The 20,453-nt window shown below is 42.3% G+C and overlaps 1 protein-coding gene across 7 annotated transcripts in view; it reads right to left on the minus strand.

The window, feature by feature from the left end:
• Nucleotides 1-20,453, minus strand: part of ZNF169 (zinc finger protein 169) — a 41,157-nt gene that overhangs the window by 13,521 nt on the left and 7,183 nt on the right. For 3 of the 7 annotated variants that reach the window (XM_039475221.2, XM_039475220.2, XM_074395554.1), the window contains exon 2: nucleotides 13,219-13,306. The exons of 2 other annotated variants lie outside the window; for them this stretch is intronic. In XM_039475221.2, the coding sequence (XP_039331155.1) occupies nucleotides 13,219-13,251 (33 nt within the window). In that variant the 5' untranslated portion in view covers nucleotides 13,252-13,306. Of the gene's footprint in view, nucleotides 1-13,218; nucleotide 20,453 lie in introns of those variants that run through there. 2 more of the 7 variants (XM_074395555.1, XM_074395556.1) reach the window with 2 other exon arrangements.

A 20,453-nucleotide genomic window follows, 5' to 3' on the forward strand; every position in this document is an offset into this window, starting at 1 on the left:
TTTTGTTAGATTTACACCTAAGAATTTCTTCAGCTTTCTTTTCTTAGTAATTTTAATGGTAATGTATTTTAACTTCAGTGACCATATGTTCATGCTATGATATATGATACAATTGTCTGTTTTATCTTGTATACGGCAACCTGACTAAACTTACTTAGCTTTATTTTTTTTTCTAATTAAAAATTTTTATATTCAAATTATAATGCACACATAGAAATGTGTCAAAATAAAAGTAGGAAATACAGCAACGTATCATAAACAGTCAAGTAACCATCATGTAGGGCAAGACAAGGAACACTGCAAACAGCCTGGGTCCACCTCCATGACACTTTCCAAGCCCCTATACCTTTCTTCACATCTCCTGAGGTAAGTAATATCCAAAATTTGTGATCATTTCCTTGATTTTCTTTATACTTCACCAACTAGGTTTGTGACCCTAAACTCAGCATCTTGGTTTGGTTTGCTTTGAACTGTGTATCGGTACAATCCTATATGTTCTTATTCATGGCTTCCTAGACTCAACTTACTTAGCTTTAAAAGCTTTTCTTCCCTTCATTCCTTGAGATTTTCTTCATAGACAATCACGTTCTCTGTAAATAGGAGCAATTTCATTTCTTTGCTAATGATCTGTATGTCTTTTATTTCCTTTTCTTGCCTTATTGCTGTGGTTAGAACTTTCAGCACTATGTTGAATGAGAATGGTAAGAACAGATAAACCTTGGTTTGTTCCCAATCGTGGAAGGAAAGCATTCAGTCTTTCCCCATTAATACTGTTCCATAGACCAGAATCAGAGTAGATGTTTAAAAACAATCTTTAATTTAAATTAAATTAAATTAAAAATACTGTTTCACAAACATTAAAATAGCCACTACAAGAAAAAAGGAAAAACATATTTTTGTGGGGTATAGAGAAATTGGAAACTTGCACACTGCCGACGGGAACGTAAAATGGTACAGTTTCTATGAAACACAGCTTGGCAGTTCCTCAAAAACTCAAACATGTAATTACCATCTGATCTAGCAATTCCACTCCTAGGTATATACCCCCAAGCTTGAAAGTAGGGACTCAAACAGATACGTGGATACCAATGTTCATAGCAGCACTGTTTACACTAGCTGGAAACAACCTGAATATTTATCAACTGAATGAATAAAGAAAATGTGAATAAAGATGGATAAAGAAAATGTGGTATATACATACAATGAAATATTTTTCAGCCTTAAAAAGGAGGGACATTCTGATGGATGTTTTTAGGAGCTAAGCCTTGAAAATAGCCAAGTGACATAGGCCAGTCACAAAAGGACAAATATTGTCTGATTCCATTTATGTAAGGTACCTAGAATAGGCAAATTCATACAGACAAAGTAAAACAGAGGTTACCAGGGGCTGGGAGGAGTGGGGATGGGGAGTTATTGTTTAATGGATACACAATTTCTATTTGGGGTGATGAAAAAATCCTGGAAAGTGTTGATGGTTGTACACCAGTGTGAACGTAGTTAATGCCACTGAATTGTAAAAGGTTATAAAACGGTCAATTTTGTGTTATGTATTATCAAATTTTTTTTCAAGAACTGAATGGCGATGTATTTTAAACACTCATATTTTGTTTCTTCTCTCATGTTTCTCCCTTTGCGTGTTTCTTTTCCACAATTCTATGCCACTGTCCATCAGACCCGGGCACCCGCGGCTGCCACGTTTCAGACGATCGTATGGGGAAGCCGTTTCAGTCACAGTCACAGGAAGGCCGGCCACAGGACACAACAGAGCAAGGCTTTAAAAATTACTCAAAAGGGAAGAAAACCCTTGAAAGCCTCAGGCCCACCCTCCTGTCCCCAAGGAAGATGCCCCCGGCGGCGGTTCCTCCCGAGCCTGGCTGCTGTCACAGCGGCCCTCTCCTCTGCCATTGTCTGCCCTGGCATCTCTCAGAGGAAGCTTTCACATCAATCTCCAGAAACAGAAACAAAACAGTCCCAGCCCTCCCCACACCACATCCAAGTATACATGAGGGATAAAATTACATTTGTACAAAAATAGATTTTTTTACCTTTCCAGATGCTTTATACATTTACTCTTATCTCTAGTCCCCTTATATATCCGTCATCCTCGCCAAAGTATTAACTATGCGGCCCAGCTAAGGCATTGCTAAGGATTGGGAACGGCTAAAGCTGTCTGCTCCAAAGCATCTTAAAACAGATGCATCTCCTGCCTTGAGATACTCATTCGAACCCGGATTTCACCAAAGGAGGGTCGTTATGGACTTGCTTACACTAAGTAAATTTATAGGAAAACTGGGGAAATGTCTTGATTAAAAATAAATACGAAACATTGCTGGTGTGCGGCTCTCTCCACACACGTCTGTACAGCACATACGTGTTTACACCACACACCTGCGTGGATGGGCACCAGGTCACGCACCCTGAGCACAGCGGGGACATCAGCCGACCGCCCACAGGCTGCACATGCCGGCCAGGCCCTCCTGGGTGCCCCAACGGGGAAAGGCTCAGGGTCTTCACCAGCACTGCCATCAGGCCACCAGCCCAGAATTCTTGGGGAACACCGTGACTTGGAACACTGAAGGTCAGGGCTGTCTTTCCCAGAGCCCGTGTGCTTCCAGGGTGCAGAGGGCTGGTGGCTGACACAGGCTCTAGGGTGGAGGGTCCCAGCAGGCCAGCTTCCAAAACACACCTGACGAAGCCCAGGGTGGCCTGGCTCTGCGGCCTCTTCACTCCTCAGCCTCAGGAGCGCCATCGGAAGGCAAAGCAAGGAGGTGGCCAGCTGAGGAACATGCCTGAAGGCGCCGAGGTGCCCTGGTGGCCCAGGAAGCAGCCACTGAGAAGAGGGGCCTGCGGGGAAGCCGCTTCACCCAGCCGGGCCGAGCCGGGGACAGGCACAGGTGGCTCATGAGCTGATGTTAGTGCCAGGCCCCAGGGATGGGTGCAGCGAGGGTGCGGCCATGGCGCCTCGGCCTGTCGGGGAGGTGAGGGACGAGTTCACCTGGGTGGAGAAATCGGGCAGCAGCAAACGTTTGGCGTCCACGTCTGCCACTAACTCATGCCCGGCCGGCGGCGCGTGGAAGGCCGCGGTGCAGCGAGTTGTTGCAAAAGTCGCCCAACAATGTGAACTGCTTATGTCTGCTCGCCGCTCCCGCCGTGCGCCCGGCCTACCAAATTTTAAAATGAATGTTAGCTGTAGATTTTTAGAAGATTCTCCTTTGTTCCTATTGTACTGAGAGTTTGTTTACAAATGGTTATTGAATTTTGCCAAACTAATTGCATTAACTGATACAATCATGATTTTTCTTCTTTGGCCTACTGCTATGACCAACATTACACGACTTAAATTTTTAAAAAATTTTTTAACTAAATAAAGTTTTGCTTTATGTTGTTTTATGGCATAGAATGTGTCTATCTTTGTATATGTTTCCAAAGGCACATGAAAAGAATATGTATTCTGTTATTGGTTGGAATGTCTGCCATTTAAATTTAATTTCTGCTTGTTCTCTCGGCTTTTTACCTGTTTTCTTTTTTTTTTTTTTAATCCTTTGATTTCTCGGTAAACAATATAATACCTCTTTGTTTTCTTTACAACTTTCTCATGGGTTGCTCAAACCTTTTTTTTTTTTTTAGACAGTTTCACTCTTATCACCCACGCTGGAGTGCAATGGCACGATCTTGGCTCACCGCAACTTCCACCTCCCAGGTTCAAGTGATTCTCCTGGCTCAGCCTCCCCAGTAGCTGAGATGACAGGTATGTGCCACCATGTCCCACTAATTTTTATTTTTTTGTATTTTCAGTAGAGACAGGGGTGTCTCTGTGTTAGTCAGGCTGGTCTTGAACTCCAGACCTCAGGTGATCCGCCCTCCTTGGCCTCTCAAAGTGCTGGGACTACAGGCGTGAGCCACCACTCCTGGCCCAAATTTACTTTTTAATAATTCTATCTTGATTTGCCTAAAGTGTTTCTTAGGGTATTTCACTGTATAGCTTTTTTTTTTTTCTTTTTTTTTTTTTTGAGGCAGAATCTTGCTCTGTTGCCCAGGCTGGAGTGCAATGGCACCATCTTGGCTCACTGCATCCTCCGCCTCCTGGGTTCAAGCAATTCTTGTGCCTCAGCCTCCTGAGTAGCTGGGATTACAGGCTCTTGCTACTACACTCGGGTAATTTTTGAATTTTTAGTAGAGACAGGGTTTCGCCATGCTGTTCTTGAACTTCTGACCTCAGGTGATCCACCTGCCTCAGCCTCTCAAAGTACTGAAATTACAGGCATGAGCCACTGCACCTGGCCATTGTATAGCTTTTTAAGTGGTTGCTCTAGGTCAGGGGTCCCCAGACTTTTTACACAGGGGGGGCCAGTTCACTGTCCCTCAGACCGTTGGAGGGCTGCCACATACTGTGCTCCTCTCACTGACCACCAGTGAAAGAGGTGGCCCTTCCTGAAGTGTGGCAGGGGCCGGATAAATGGCCTCAGGGGGCCGCATGCGGCCCACGGGCCGTAGTTTGGGAACGCCTGCTCTAGGTACTACATTACATAATTTATCATATAGTTTATCATAATTTACTAGTGTCTCATTTTACCAGTTTGCTTTTCTGGTGTTTTCTGAGACAGGGTCTTCCTCCGACACCCAGGCTGAAGTGCAGCAGTGTGATCACGGCACACTGGAGCCTCAATCTCCCAGCCTAAAGCAATCCTCCCATCTCAGCCTCCCAAGTCGCTGGGACCACAGGTGTGCATCACCACACATGGCTTTTTTTTTTTTTTTTTTTTTTTAAGGAGAGAGTATCTTACTATGTTGCTCAGGCTGGTCTCAAACTCCTGAGCTCAAGCGATCCTCCTGCCTCAGCCTCACAAAGTGCTGGCATTACAAGGTATGCCACCATGCCTGGTCCACACATAACAAACACTTCCTAAAGTCCCACCTCTTAATATTATCACATTGGTGATTAAATTTCAACACATGAATTTTGGGAGACACATTCATACCACAGCAGAGGACTCAGTGTTTTGTAAATATGAGATTATGCTTTCAGCGAAGAGATCATTTTATTTCTTCCTGATTTGGATGCCTTTTCTTTTTGTTGCCTAATTACTCTGGCTAAAGCTGTCAGTACTATGAAATAGAATGGATAAAAGTGGGCATCCTTGCTTTGTTCCTATTCCCAGGGGAAAAGGTTTTATAGTCTCTCACCATTAAGAATGATGCTAGTTGTGAATTTTTCATACATGGCCCTTATCATGTTAAGGGAGTTTTCTTCCATACCTAGTTTACGGAGTGTTTTTTCATCATGAAAGGGTGTTCAATTCTGTCAAATGCTTTTCTACACCAAATAAGATGATCATGGGGTTTTTATCCTATATCATTAATGTGGTATATTACATTACTGATTTTCATCTGTGGAACTATCCTTTCATTCTGGGAGTAAATCCCACTTGGTCATAATATAATCCTTTTAATACGGTGCTGAATCCAATTTGAGAATATCTTTGGTAAGGACTGTTTTATCTATATTCTTAAAGGATATCTGGCTTATAGTCCTCTTTTCTTGTAGTATCTTTTTGATATCAGTGTTACACTGTCCTCACAGAATGAGTTAGGAAGTATATTCTCTTCACTTAGCTTCTGGGCTCGGGCTCTTTCAGGCTGCTTGGTGCCAGGGGGCTGCCCTATTCTCTTCAATATTTTAGAAGAGTCTGAGAAAGATTTGTGTTAACTCTTCTTTATATGTTTGGTGGAATTAACAAGCAGAACCATCTGCTCATGGGCTTTTTTTTCTTGGGAGGATTTTTTTTTTTCTTGAGACAGACTCTCACTCTGTTGCCCAAGCTGGAGTACAATGGCATGATCTCACTGCAATCTCCACCCCGCAGGTTCAAATGATTCTCCTCTCTCAGCCTCCCGAGTAGCGGGAATTACAGGCGTCTGCCACCATGCCTGGCTAATTTTTGTATTTTTAGTAGAGATGAGATTTTGCCATCTCGGCCAGGCTGATCTCGAACTCCTGACCTCAAGTTATCCACCTACCTTGGCCTCCCAAAGTGCTGGGGTTACAGGTGTGAGCTACCATGCCCAGGCTTTGGGAGGATTTTTATTACTAATTCAATATACTTACTAGTTATAGATTTATTTATTTATTTATTTATTTATTTATTTGAAGAGTCTCGCTCTGTCACCCAGGCTGGAGTGCAGTGATGTGATCTCGGCTCACCGCAACCTCCAGCTCCTGGGTTCAAGGGATACTCTTGCCTTAGCCTCCTGAGTAGCTGGGATTACAGGCACACACCACCATGCCCAGCTAATTTTTGTATTTTTAGTAGAGACGAAGTTTCACCCTGTTGGTCAGGCTGGTCTCCAACTCCTGACCTCGTGACCTGCCCACCTTGGCCTCCCAAAGTGCTGGGATTACAGGCGTGAGCCACGCACTCACCCCTCCATCAGTTTTAATAAACTACATGTTTTTAGAAATTTGTACGTTTCACTTGGTTAGCAAATTTAATGGTATACATTTGTTCATACTATTCCTTTATAATCCTTATTTCCTTAAAATGGGCAGTAATGGCTTCAATTTCATTTGAGTTTAGTAATTTGAGTCTTTTTTTGTTAGATAACCTAGCTAAAGGTTTATGCATTTTGTTCATCTTTTTACGTAACTTTTAGTTCCACTGACTCTCTGTTGTCTTTTCTCTCTATTCATCTTTGCTCTATCCTTTACTGTTTTCTTCCTTCTGCTACCTTCAGCTTAGCTTGTTCTTTTTCTAGTTCCATACTGTGTATAATAAGGCCACTGACTGGAACCATGCATTTTCCTCTTAGCACTGCTTTTCCTGTATTGCATAAGTTTTAGTGGGTTGTTTTCAGTTCCATTCATCTCAAGGTATATTCTACTGTTCCTTGATTTTCTCCTTGATCCATTCACTGTTTATATGTTCTTTAATTTCCACATATTCACTAATTTTCTGGGATTCCTTTTTTGTTTCATTCCATTACGATCAGAAAGATACTTTGTATTATTTAAATCATTTCAAATACGTTAAGACTTATTTTGTGGCCTAACATACGGCCTATCCTAGAGAAAGTTCCATGTGTGCTTCAGTAGAATGTGCATTCTGCGATTGTTGGGTGAAGTGTTCTGTATACAGATGCCCCTCAACTTACACTGGGATTACATCCTGATAAACTCATTGCAAGTCGAAAGGTTGTTGTTGAGGACCATTTGTATATCAGTTAAGCACAACTGGTTTATAGTGTAAATCCTATATTTTCTTATTGACCTCTTATATGGTTGTTCTAGCTGTTGTTGAAAGTGAGGTATTAAAGTCTCCAATCATTATTATAGAACTACTTTTCTCTTCAATTATGTGAATTTTTACTTCATATATTTTGAAGCTATGTTGGGGGTATGCTTATAATTCTATCTTCTTTCAGTAGTGAATGTTTCATTAGCACATGATGTCCTCTTAATCTCACATAACCTTTTGTGATTTAAAGTCTATTTTGTCTCGCAATGATATAGCCACCACAGCTTTTGGTTACTGTTTGCATAAATTATCTTTTTTTCTATCCTTTTACTTTCAACCTCTCTGCTTCCTGTTATCTACAGTGAGTCTCTTGTACAGAGTACACAGATGATTTTTAGTTTTATTTTTACTCCAGTCTGCCAATCCATGCATATGCTTTGGGTTTAAGCCATCTACACTTAATGTGGTTACTGATAAGGAAGGATTTACTTTTGCCATTTAGCCATAATACCAACTTTGTTTCAACAGTACACAAACATTACGCTCCTACATCTTTCCACCCCTCCCTTCTCTGTTGTAATTGTCACATATTACATCTTTATGTATTATATGCCTATTAACATAGATTTATGATTTTTATGCACATGTTAATTTTACCTACGAAGTTACCTTTACTAGTGTTCTTTTTATCCCCTATGCTTTAGAGTTTCTGCCTAGCTTCCTTTCATTTCAGAAAGGATGTCACATTTTTCTGTAGGGCAGATGTGTTAATAAACTCCCTCAGCTTTTGTTTATCTAGAAATGTCTTAATTTCTCCTTCATTCTTGAAGGATAGTTTTGCCAGGTATAGCATTCTTAGTTGACAGTGTTCTCTTACAATATCTTAACTGTTATCTCACTCACTTGTGGCTTTCATAGTTTCTGATGAGAAATCAGGTATTAATATTATTGAGAACTGCTCATCAGTAATCAATCACTGCTTACTTGCTGCTTTCAAAATTCTATGTCTTTGGGTTTCAACAACTTGACTATAAGTCTTGGTGTGGATCTTTTTATATTTATTCTGGAGTTTAATAAACTTCTTATACATATAGATTTATGTCTTTTATCAAGTTTGAGTAGTTTTTAAACATTATTTCTTCAAATATTCTTTTCTTCTCCAATTCCCATTATGTGCATATTAGTATACTTGGTGGTGACCCACAGGTCTCTTAGGTTCCATTCAGTTTTCATTATTCTTTTCTTTCTGGTCCTCAAAATGGATAATCTCAATTGAACTACTTTCATGTTCACTGATTCTTTATTACACCTGCTAAAATATGTTGTTGAACCCCTCAAGTGAATTTTTCACTTCAGTTATTGTATTTTGCAACTCTAGAATTTCCATATTATACCTTTTTTTTTTTTTTTTTTTTTTTGAGACCAAGTCTCGCTTTGTCACCCAGGCTGGAGTGCAGTGGCACGATCTCGGCTCATTGTAACCTCCACCTCCTGGGTCCAAGCAATTATCCTGTCTCAGCCTCCCGAGTAGCTGGGACTACAGGCACACACCATGATGTCTGGCTGATTTTTGTATTTTTAGTAGAGACAGGTTTCACCATATTGGTTCGGCTGGTCTTGAACTCCTGACCTCAGGTGATCCACCCACCTTAGCTTCCCATGGTGCTGTAATTACAGTGTGAGCCACCGTGCCCGGCTTCATATTATACCTTTTAAAGTAAGTTTTCTATACCGATGTTCTCTGTTGAAAAATTCTGACTTAGTTTCCTTTAGTTCCATGTCTATGGTTTCCTTGGTTCTTTGTGCTTATTATGAAAGTTGACTTAAATCTTTGTGCCTGGGCTTCCTCATGGACAGGTGGGAGGCAGGCAATTTAATGGTAGCAAGGAAGTTTGAAACGCTACAGCACTCTCATCACTAAGCAGCAGCTTATTTCTTCACCAAGTCTTCCAGTTTTGATTCAATTCCAGAATTTTACAGAAGTTGATTCTGACAGTGTTTGCCAACTCATTAGCTGCTTTTGGGGAAGGGCAGAGCCCTGGATTTCCCTCCTCTGTAGGTTTTTTATGATACATGTTTCATTTTTCTATAATTATCTGATCTCATTTATGTAAAATATCCAGAAGAGGTAAATCCATAGGACCAAAAAGGAGATGGGTGTTTGCCAGGGGCTGGGAGAGAGGTAAATGGGAATAACTCCTAATGGGTATGAGGTTTCTTTCGGTAGTGATGAAAACATGAGGGTGAACTTACTCAATTTTGTTAATATAATAAAATCTTCTGAAGAGTACATTTTAAATGGTTGCATTGTATGGTATATGGATTATATCTCAACAGAAAATTTTTTTTTTAAGTTTTAATTCCAATGAGGAGTGAACCCCAAAATAAACCAATAATCTTATACAAATTGATGCTATGCTGTAGGTATCACTGTTCCTAAACCAACAAAGTCTCCTGCATACAATAAACATTTTTTAAAATTTTTAGATTCAGTGAAGGGGTTGTGAAAGGAAAATAAATTTTGGGGCCCGCAAATCACTAAGCGAAAGGGAAGAGTCAAGCTGGGAACTGCTTAAGGCCAACCTCCCTCCCATTCTATTCAAAGTCTCCCCCTCTGCGCACTGACACAGATGCATGTCTGATTGCCTCCTTTGGAGAGGCTAATCAGAAACTCAAAAGAATATACCGTAACTGTTCCCCTCACCTGTGTGTGACCCGGAACCCCGCTTCAAGTCTCCCTGCCTTTGCTTCAAGCTGTCCCCCTTTCCAGACTGAACCAATGTACTTCTTACATATATTGACTGATGTCTCCCAACCACCTCGGGCACATGCCATCAGGACTTCCTGAGGCTGCGTCGTGCGCCCACACCCTGAGGACTAAGCTCTGATTTTTTTTTATCTTGCCCAAATTCCTAAGGGGTCTGGGCAGTCATGATCTACAAACCATAAATTCTCATCAGATGGGTTTTATTCAACCTTATATATCGTGGTTTACTTTCCAATCTGACTCTAGCATAACATTATGAGACAAGGAAAAAAATAAAAATATTTAACCCAAAAATATATTTGTTTGCCATACCTTGCAATTGTCCTACAAAGTTTCTTGGAAAAATCTACATGCTATAAAGAATCTCCTTTCACCTTTGTTTTCTTTCCTTCCTTCCCAGATCTAGGAGATAATCAACTAAGAGCCAGCCACCCTTTTAGGTCACGTAAGAAACATTTTGAGACGAAGTTTCGCTCTTGTTGCCCAGGCTGGAGTGCAATGGCGCGATCTCGGCTCACCACAACCTCCGCCTCCTGGGTTCAGGCAATTCTCCTGCCTCAGCCTCCTGAGTAGCTGGGATTACAGGCATGCGCCACCATGCCCAGCTGCTTTTTTATAGTTTTAGTAGAGACGGGGTTTCACCATGTTGACCAGGATCGTCTCGATCTCTTGGCCTCGTGATCCACCCGCCTCGGCCTCCCAAAGTGCTGGGATTACAGGCGTGAGCCACCGTGCCCGGCCCAAGAAACATTTTACAATCTGCTCTCTCTCTCTCTGAAGTCCGCAATCTGATCTTAACCTGAACATTTCCTTTCTACTGACCCCAGGTCTTCAGACAAACTCAACCAATTGTCAACCAGAAAATGTTTACATTTACCTATAGCCTGGAAGTCCTTTGAGCTGTCCCACCTTTCTGAACCAAACCAAAGTATTTCTTAAATGTATTTGATTGACGTGTCATGCCTCCCTAAAATACAGAAAACCAAGCTGTGCCCCAACCACCCTGGGCACATGTTCTCAGGACTTCCTGAGGACTGTGTCACGGGCCATGGTCACTCATATTTGGCTCAGAATAAAACTTGAAAAATATTTTACAGAGTTTGACTCTTTTCTTCAACAATCTTCAACCTTGGCAAAATAAACTTCCTAAATTAACTGAGACCTGTCTCAGATTTTCTGGGTACACAGGATGCTAGCCAATTTCTTATTAGCTAACATATTGCGCCTACTAGCTCCCTTTCCATGTTACAAGTATAATGCATATTACAGTTTCTTCTCTCAGGCAAAAGCCCTTAGGAAAAATGCCTAAATTGTATATAGGTCAGCTTTTTCTACATAATTCAGATCTGATGCATAACAAAGCCCCAGGAAATACAATTTTGAAAATCATAAAACATAAAATTTCAATACTTCAAATAGCATGCAACATAACAAACCTCTTTCCCTTTATGCAACAAGTATTTTTCAACTAACAGACACTATTCTAGGTATGGAAGCTTCATCTTAAAAAGCTAAGCCTTTTAGATGCTTCTATCTTTTCCCAATTTTTCACAAAGAAATGGCTAAAAAAAAAAAAATGTATACTGAGAGAAGATGGTCACAGACAGAATAAAGTTTAGGACCTGCTAAAGATTCCATAGGAAGTAAAAGAGTAATGACGGAAAATATTAGCCAACGTTCCATGTTTGGCAAGAATGCTTCTCTGTTAACGTTCAAAGTGAAGTGCAGCATACAGAAGAAAAAAGTCTTCCATTACCCTGGAAAAAAATTCTGAACTGCCTGTGCTACATACGCATTTTCTCTCAAAGGTGTTACAGATTTCTTTCAAACGCGTAACAAAAAGGGACTCACAGCTCTCTGTGATGTTCTGATAAGATCAAAACCACTTTTAATTTATCTAGAAATATGCAAATATCCACCATGAGCCCTGGAATACAATTACATACAGATCTCGCAAAAACATTCTACACTTGACATATTTGTAGCACAAAGCAAATCTGAATTAGCGAAAACTACAAAAAATATTTTGTGTAATTAATAAAAACAACACAAAAATGCCCTGCCTGGCAGCTATTTAGGTTGTGTTATCTCCATTCAGTTACATCAAGTTCACATACTGCCTAGCCAGTGGTGAATAATCTATTTTCAGAGAAGTAGGCAATCTGAACCTTTAAGCATGGTCTTCCAATTTTTAAGTATAGAAAACTTACTTTATAAAGAAAGTATGGGCCTGCGAAACTAAATCTATTCATGTAGCACACAGAAATAGCAGGTTAGTGTCCTCACTTATGCACAGAGAAAATGAATGTGGCGGAAGACCACTGGCTGTCGAAAGCTTCCCACGTGGTGAGGGATAGCCTGCCAGTCACCTCGTCTCTGTGAGGGGGGATAGGATTCCCGCGCCATTTTCTTTTCTTTCCTTTTTTTTTTTTTTGAGATGGAGTCTCACTCTATTGCCCAGGCTGGAATGCGATGGCATAATCTCAGCTCAGTGTAACTTCCGCCTCCCAGGCCCAAGCGATTCTCCTGCCTCACCCTCCCGAGTGGCTGGGATTAAGGCATGGGCCACCATCCTGCACCATTTTCACAGCAGTCTCTTCCGGTAACTCTTCAGCTTGCCAAACCCTTCAGGGGCAAATTAAACAATTTCTCTTTTGAGAGCCTTCCTACATTTTTTTGTTTGGGGATGGAGTCTCACTCTATTGCCCAGGCTGGAGTGTAGTGACATGATCTTGGCTCACTGCAACCTCCATCTCCTGGGTTCAAGTGATCCTCCTGCCTCAGTCTCCAGAGTAGCTGGGATTACAGGTGCCTGCCACCGTGACCAACTAATTTTGTATTTTTAGCAGAGACGGGGTTTCACCATGTTGGCCAGGCTGCTCTCAAACTCCTGACCTCAGGTGATCCACTTGACTCAGCCTCCTACAGCGCTGGGATTACAGGTGTGAGCCACTGTAATTTTGTATGGCTTTGGAGTCACTGGGCACATAAGCATGGATGTCCTGTATTTTTATTCTAACTGCCCAGGATGTAATGGTCACAATTAACTACTTGGTGAATACCTGAGTCATAAATGTAGCAAATAGGACTGAGAACTTCAGGTGAGTCACACCTGCAAGATCAAGATAGGCTTTGCCTAACACTAAGAAGGTAGCCTTCAGGACAAGAAAAGATTATGAATCCTTCCTGCAAGAGCTAGGAAGAAATTTCAGGACTCACCTCCTCCCTGGTTGTCAGGAGCCCTGGGGCCATATTCCTGCTCTCTGGAGTGCTCTTCCTAGAGGAGAGTCAAGTTGCAGAGGCAAATCTGGGGAAAGATGGGAAGTGAGAGAGGTACTTGGGAGGAACACCCTTCACACTCTGTCCAGCCTCCCAATTCAGTAGGGAGTACGGGAACAGGGAAGCAACAAAGGCAGGTTGCAGAGGGCATCAGTGAAGCCCATTCTTAGCCAGTGTCTTACAAATAGAGCTCACAGAGCTGGGCCAACGACAGACGCAGATCCAAACTCTGGTTGGGGAATGGAGCCCCCATCTTCCAGCAGGTCGGTGAGACTTTGGGTGAACTCCGTTAAAAGAAAAAGGCCTCAGAGTGCCCTTCAGTGAGCATTCACGTCGAAAAATAAAATGTGTCATCATACTGAAAACAAAGCATTCCATCCACGTTTACCCTGAGGCCAAAGGACAGGTTTCAGGAAATCCAAGGCGGGATTCCTAGTTTTGAGGGAGATATGAAGAAGGCTGGAGGCCATAATCTGAGTTTCCTTCTATGTGATCCTGGCTGCACCCTCCCCTCCACTCACATATCAAAAATAGGTCCCCAAATTTGAAATGTAACTTGAAATTTAAGAATGGGCAGTTAGTAATTGACCTAGTCTTAAAATAAATCAATCTCAGGAAGGTATTTTTAAGAAGGGAAAAGTAGGGGTAGATTTTTTTCTTAATGAAAATATTTCTTAAATCATTCCTCAGATGACAAGTATAGGTCTTGACTGGATCCTGTTTTATACAAACGAATAAGAAAAGCAGATGTTGAGAATAATAAGTTCCTCTTCAAACTTCCCTGTGCTTTCTTGTTCTTTCTTGTTCTGTAAACAGCCCTTCCTGCCTTTGCCGCACCCAAACATGCCCTGTACTTGTTCCATAAACAGCTATTCCCACCTTAGCAACGGACAGCCTCTCCCTTCCCACCTAATCAATCATATTCAATTTCAAACACTAGCTAATTGGGTTAGCTTAGACTGTGCTGTCTGACTCCAGCCAACAGAGAAAGAACACAGAAACAGGAACTACGTTAGGGATAAAGATCCCAGCTCCACCCTACTCAGTGTGCTCCCGCAATTGCATCAGACGAAGGCGGCACCCTTCTGTAGAAGTAAATCTGCCTTACTGAGAAATCTGTTTTTTGAGTGCTCGTTTTCTTGGTGACTCAGTTCTTATTTCTAACACAGACTACAAGAGACAATTCAATATGTGATGAGAATTATTGTTAATATTATTAGGTGTTAAGAACAAAGCTCTGATTTTTTTTTTTTTTTTAATCTTACCCAAATTCCTATCTAAGGGACCTGGGGAGTCATGCCCTATAAACCATAAATTCTCATCAGATGAGTTTTATTTAACCCTGTATGTCATGACTTACTTTCCAATCTGACTCTGGCATAACAAGGAAGAAAATAAAAATGTTTTACCCCAAAATATATTTCCTTGCCATACCTTGAAATTACCCTGCAAAGCCTCTTGTGGGAAAAACCCACATTCTGGAGAGAATCCCCCTCTCCCCTTTGTTTTTCTTCGTTCCTTTCCAGATCCAAGAGATCATCAACTAAGAGCCAGGCACCCTTTCAAGTCTGGTAAGAAACATTTTACAACTTGCTCTCTCTGAAATCTGCTATGAGAGCTTCCTGTGCACAATAAAACTTGGTCCCCCACAATCCTTTATCTTACCCTGAACATTTCCTTTCTATTGATCCCAGGTCTTCAAACTAACTTAACCAACTGTCAACCCAGAAAATGTTGAAATTTACCTATAGCCTGGAAGCCCCGTCTTTGAGTTGTTCCATCTTTCGGAACCAAACCAACGTATTTCTTAAATGTATTTGATTGATGTTTCATGCCTCCCTAAAATATATAAAACCAAGCTCTACCCCAGCTACCTTGGGTACATGTTCTCAGGACCTCCTGAGGGCTCTGTCATGGGCCACCGTCACTTATATTTGGCTCAGAATAAATCCCTAAAAATATTTTACATAGTTTGACTCTTTTTGTCAACAGTATGATCATGGCATTCTGGATATGGAGGAAACAGTCATTAAGAAATTATGCAAACATTCTGTGGTGTGAACTAATGTTTGCAATTTTTTTTAAATGCAACACTTTTAACAAATGAATAGCATGAAAAATACAGTAGAAAAAATACAGTAGAAAGAGCTCTTATAGATCTTATAGAATAAAAAAAGAATTAAAGAGACACCAATCAGCTGGGCATGGTGGCTATCATCCCATCACTTCGGGAGGCTGAGGCGGGTGGATCATGAGGTCAGGAGTTCAAGACCAGCCTAGCCAAGATGGTGAAACCCTGTCTCTATTAAAAATACAAAAATTAGACGGGTGTGGTAATGCCTGTAATCTCAGCTACTCGGGAGGCTGAGGCCGAGAACTGCTTGAAGCTGGGAGGCGGAGGTTGCAGTGAGCCGAGATTGTGCCACTGCACTCCAGGTTGGGCAACAGAGTGAGATTCTGTCTTTAAAAAAAAAGAGAGAGAGAGAGATACCAGTCAACTGTAATATGTGAACCTTGCTTAGACATTTTTGAGGCAATTGAGGAAGCATGCACATGATTAGATAGTAGATAAAATTTTTTTTTTTTTTTTTTTTTTTTTGAGACGGAGTTTCACTCTTGTTACCCAGGCTGGAGTACATAACTGAGGCCGGGCGCGGTGGCTCAAGCCTGTAATCCCAGCACTTTGGGAGGCTGAGGCGGGTGGATCACGAGGTCAAGAGATCGAGACCATCCTGGTCAACATGGTGAAACCCCGTCTCTACTAAAAATACAAAAAAAATTAGCTGGGCGTGGTGGCACGTGCCTGTAATCCCAGCTACTCAGGAGGCTGAAGCAGGAGAATTGCCTGAACCCAGGAGGCGGAGGTTGTGGTGAGCCAAGATCGCGCCATTGCACTCCAGCCTGGGTAACAAGAGCGAAACTCCGTCTCAAAAAAAAAAAAAAAAATACATAACTGAGGCCAGGTGTGGTGGCTCATGCCTATAATCCCTGCACTTTGGGAGGCCAAGGTGGGCGGATCACTTGAGGTCAAGAGTTCAAGACCAACCTGGCCAACGTGGTAAAACTCCATCTCTACTAAAAATACAAAAACGAACTGGGCATGGTGGCGTGTGCCTGTAATCCCAGCTACTCAGGAGGCTGAGGCAGGAGAATTGCCTGAACCCAGGAGGCGGAAGTTGTAGTGAGCTGAAATTGTGCCACTGCAGTCCAACCTGGGCAACAGAGGGAGACTCCATCTAAAAAAAATAAAATAAACAACTGTTTAAAGCAAATATATTAAAATAGCATTATGACTGATAGCATATGAAGATTCAATACATATGACAATTATAACCTGAAGAATGAAGGAGCAGGTAGGTACAAGTACCCATACAATTATAAGATCCCTCATTTTACATGAAGTTGTACAAGATTAGACTGTGACAAGTTACAAATGTATACTGTCATCTCTAAAGCAGTAGACTAAAATACATAAACTAAAAATATAAAGTAAACTAAAATATAAACTAAAAATATAAAGTAAAAATGCAAAGCAGTATAACTAAGTGGCAATTAAATTATACTGAATTAAGTTAAATTAGAATGCTAAGGAAAAAATTCAGTTGGCCCAAAGAAGGCAGGGATAGAAACAGAGGAAGAAAAAAAAAAACAAAAACAGGAGACAAATAAGAAAACAAACAGTAAAAGAGACCTAAATCTAATTGTTTCCATAATTACATGAAATAAACATTCCAATTAAAAGGCACACACTGGCCAGATTTAGTGGCTCATGCCTGTAATCCCAACACTTTGGGAGGCTGAGGAGGGCAGATCACAAGGTCAGGAGTTCAAGACCAGCCTGGCCAATATGGTAAAACCCTGTCTCTACTAAAAATACAAAAATAATAATAATAATAAATAGCCTGGCATGTAGTCCCAGCTATGCAGAAGGCTGAGGCAGAAGAACTGCTTGAACCCAGTATCGGGAGGTTGCAATGAGCCAAGATCACACCATTGCACTCCAGCCTGGGCAACAGAGCAAGACTACGTCTCAAATTATAAATAAATAAATAAATAAATAAAAGGCACAGACTGGCTGGGCACAATGGCTCATGCTGTAATTCCAGTACTTTGGGATGCTGAGACAGGAGGATTGCTTTGGCCCACAAGTTGGGGACCAGCCTGTACAACACACCAAAACCTTGTCTCTAAAAATAAATAAATAAAATAAGGCACAGATTGCCAAAATGATTTTTTTTAAAAAAAGACCCAACGATATGTTGTCTACAAAATAAAGACTTTAAACATAAAGACATAGGTCAGTTGAAAGAAAATGGATGAGAAAACATATACCATGCAAAGAGTACACATAACAAGACTGAAATGGCTACATTACTATCAGATAAAGCATATTTCAAGACAAAGTATTACCAGAGATACAAAGGGATGTTTCATGATAATAAAACAATCAACTCATTAGGAAGATGTAACAAAGATAAATGTGTATGCACCTTATAACTACAATGCTTCAAAATACGTGAAGCAAAAATTGACAGGATTCAATGGAGAATTGACCTCACAACAATTGATAAAATAACTGGAAAAAAATCCATAAGGAAATACAAGATTTGACTATAATAATCAACTAACTTGACCAAACTGATATTATTAGTACACCATTGCACAACAGAATGTACAGTCTTTTCAAGGGCCCGTGGTACATTCCCAAACTCACACGACATGCTGGGTTGTGAAACAACTCCCAATAAATTTGCAAAAAGACATTATACATCATTTGTTCTTTGACCTGAATGGAATTAAATAAGAAGTCAGTAACAATATATAGAAATCCCTGAAATATTTGGAAATTAGATTATGTACAGAAAGGAACTGCATTCATCAAGTGTAGATAATTCTTTTGATAACTTTCACTGTAAAAGGGAGCAGAGAGAGAGGGCACTGATAGAACCTTCTCTTGTCAGAACCCAGCAGTGGATCCCTTTTACCTCAGATAAGATCCTCACACAGTCTTGGCACCCTAGGCTTTCCCCAGTGACAGCCTGACCCCTTTTCCCATCTGAGTTTCTATCCTCCGTGAACTTTCTTTTCCAGGCAAAAAGGACAATTCATACCCTCAGTGTCAGTCAGTTGCACAATCCAGGTGCGTGCCAAGCACTGTGAGTGACACATGAGGAACAAGACAAGGTGCCTGTCCCCTCAGAGAACTATCTCAAACCAGTGGAACAGCCCGGCAGTTGAGATGTACCATGCAAACGGTGAAGTCCTCATGTCATAAAGTGCTCTGCGACTAAAGAGGACGATGGAAGTAATTCTGCCAGAGAAAACTCAGGAAAGCTTTGCAGTGGACAAACATCTGTAGCAAGACATCTTTTGAGACAAATAGGGAAAAAACACAGCCTGAAGAAGTGATACTAACTAAATTTTGTTAATTTTGCTGGGTATGATTGTTAATGGTGAAGTTGCTTTTCTTTAAATTCCTCATGTATGAGAGATGCATACTGAAGTGTTAGGTTGATGCAAAAGTAATTACGGCTTTTGCCATTTACAGATGAAATGATACGATATTTGAAATCTGTTTTAAAGCACTACAGCAGAGAAATGTCATACACAAGTTTTACTTCATTCCACATTCACAGCAGCTCCTCCAGGTTAAGTACCCTGCTCAAAGTGACAGTCATGAAGGGAGAGACCTGGATCTGAACTCACTCTATGAGGGCCAGCACTCAAGGCAGCAGACCCTGGCATAGACCCCTAGTGAAAAAGACCATTTCCAAAGAGATCCACACTTGGGGTTGCAGATTTGGGAGAAAGAAAACAGGTGAGTCATTTATAAGTAGTGAATCTGAGTGATGAATTCATGGAACTTTATAGCTACTTCTGGATATCTCTGCAATGGTTTCATAGTGAAAAGTTAGAAATAAGAATGTAGGTCAGTATGCCTTGCTCCCCACTTCCTCCTGCACCTCCAGGAATTCAGGGAGTCAGCAAACAGCCCCCTGGGGCTTGAGAAAAATGTTCCTTGGCCCTATGGGCACAATTATACTTGTTCCCACCCATGCTCCCTGAAGGGTCCCAAAGTCCAAGGGAGTGTGACATAGCCGCAAAAGCCGACAATCTGGACACAAGCATTCCCCCAGACAACCCACAATCCAGGGATGTCTAACTCCAACCAAACCCTCTAACTCTACCCAAACTCACCAAGGTGCAGCAGGGCCCACAGGCTCCAAGGCCACTGACCCAAGTCGTACGGCCCTAGCCGTATCCAACTGTCAAGATTAAGTCTGGATGTCTACCCCTAAACAATCCTCCCCCACAGACCCGAGTGCTAGTGGCCAAGCTGCGCCATCACAACTGTGGTGCGCTAGCCAGCCACACCGAGCCCTAATAAACAACCCTATTGAGGCCAGGCGCGGTGGCTCACGCCTGTCATCCCAGCACTTTGGGAGGCTGGGGCGGGAAGATCACCTGAGGTCAGGAGTTCGAGACCAGCCTGACCAACATGGTGAAACCCCACCTGTACTAAAAATACAAAAAGCCGGGTGTGGTGGCGGGCGCCTGTAATCCCAGCTGCTAGGAAGGCTGAGGCAGAAGGATCGTTTGAACCCGAGGGGCGGAGGTCACAGTGAGCCGAAACTGCGCCACTGCACTCCAGCCTGGGTGACAGAGCGAGACTCAGCCTCGATACCAATACGATACAACACAACCCGACGACTGCTGCTCCAGCCGCGTGCCTCACACCGATGGGGAAGTTTGCTCCAACCGAGAATATCAAGTCCCCCAAAGGCACCTGCTGGCCCAGAGACCTCCCAGGTGCGACAGTGGGGAGGGAATGGTGGGATGCAGGCGGCCGGACGCTGTGTCGGTACCCCAGGCAGAGCCCACTCAAGGGCCCCAGAAGTACCGGGACGCACCTGCAGAGTAGGATGAGAAGTCGGTCTCAGGCCTGCGCCGGCCCCTCCAGGTTCAGATGCTGGGCCCAAAGCCCGCCAGAAGCTCGCAACAACGCTCCCTCCCCAACAGAGGACCTCTGCCAAAGCCGCTCTCCGGGCGGACCGCGCACGCCCAGACCCCACACCCGAAACTCAAGCGTGTCGCCACAGCCAGGACTGCCCACGCCAGCTTTCCCGGCCCTCCTTCCCGGGGAAGGGCTGCGAGAGGGACCACCTCCGGGCTAA

The sequence above is a fragment of the Saimiri boliviensis genome, chromosome 2 (genome assembly GCF_048565385.1).
Source record: "Saimiri boliviensis isolate mSaiBol1 chromosome 2, mSaiBol1.pri, whole genome shotgun sequence".
Lineage (NCBI taxonomy): Eukaryota > Metazoa > Chordata > Mammalia > Primates > Cebidae > Saimiri > Saimiri boliviensis.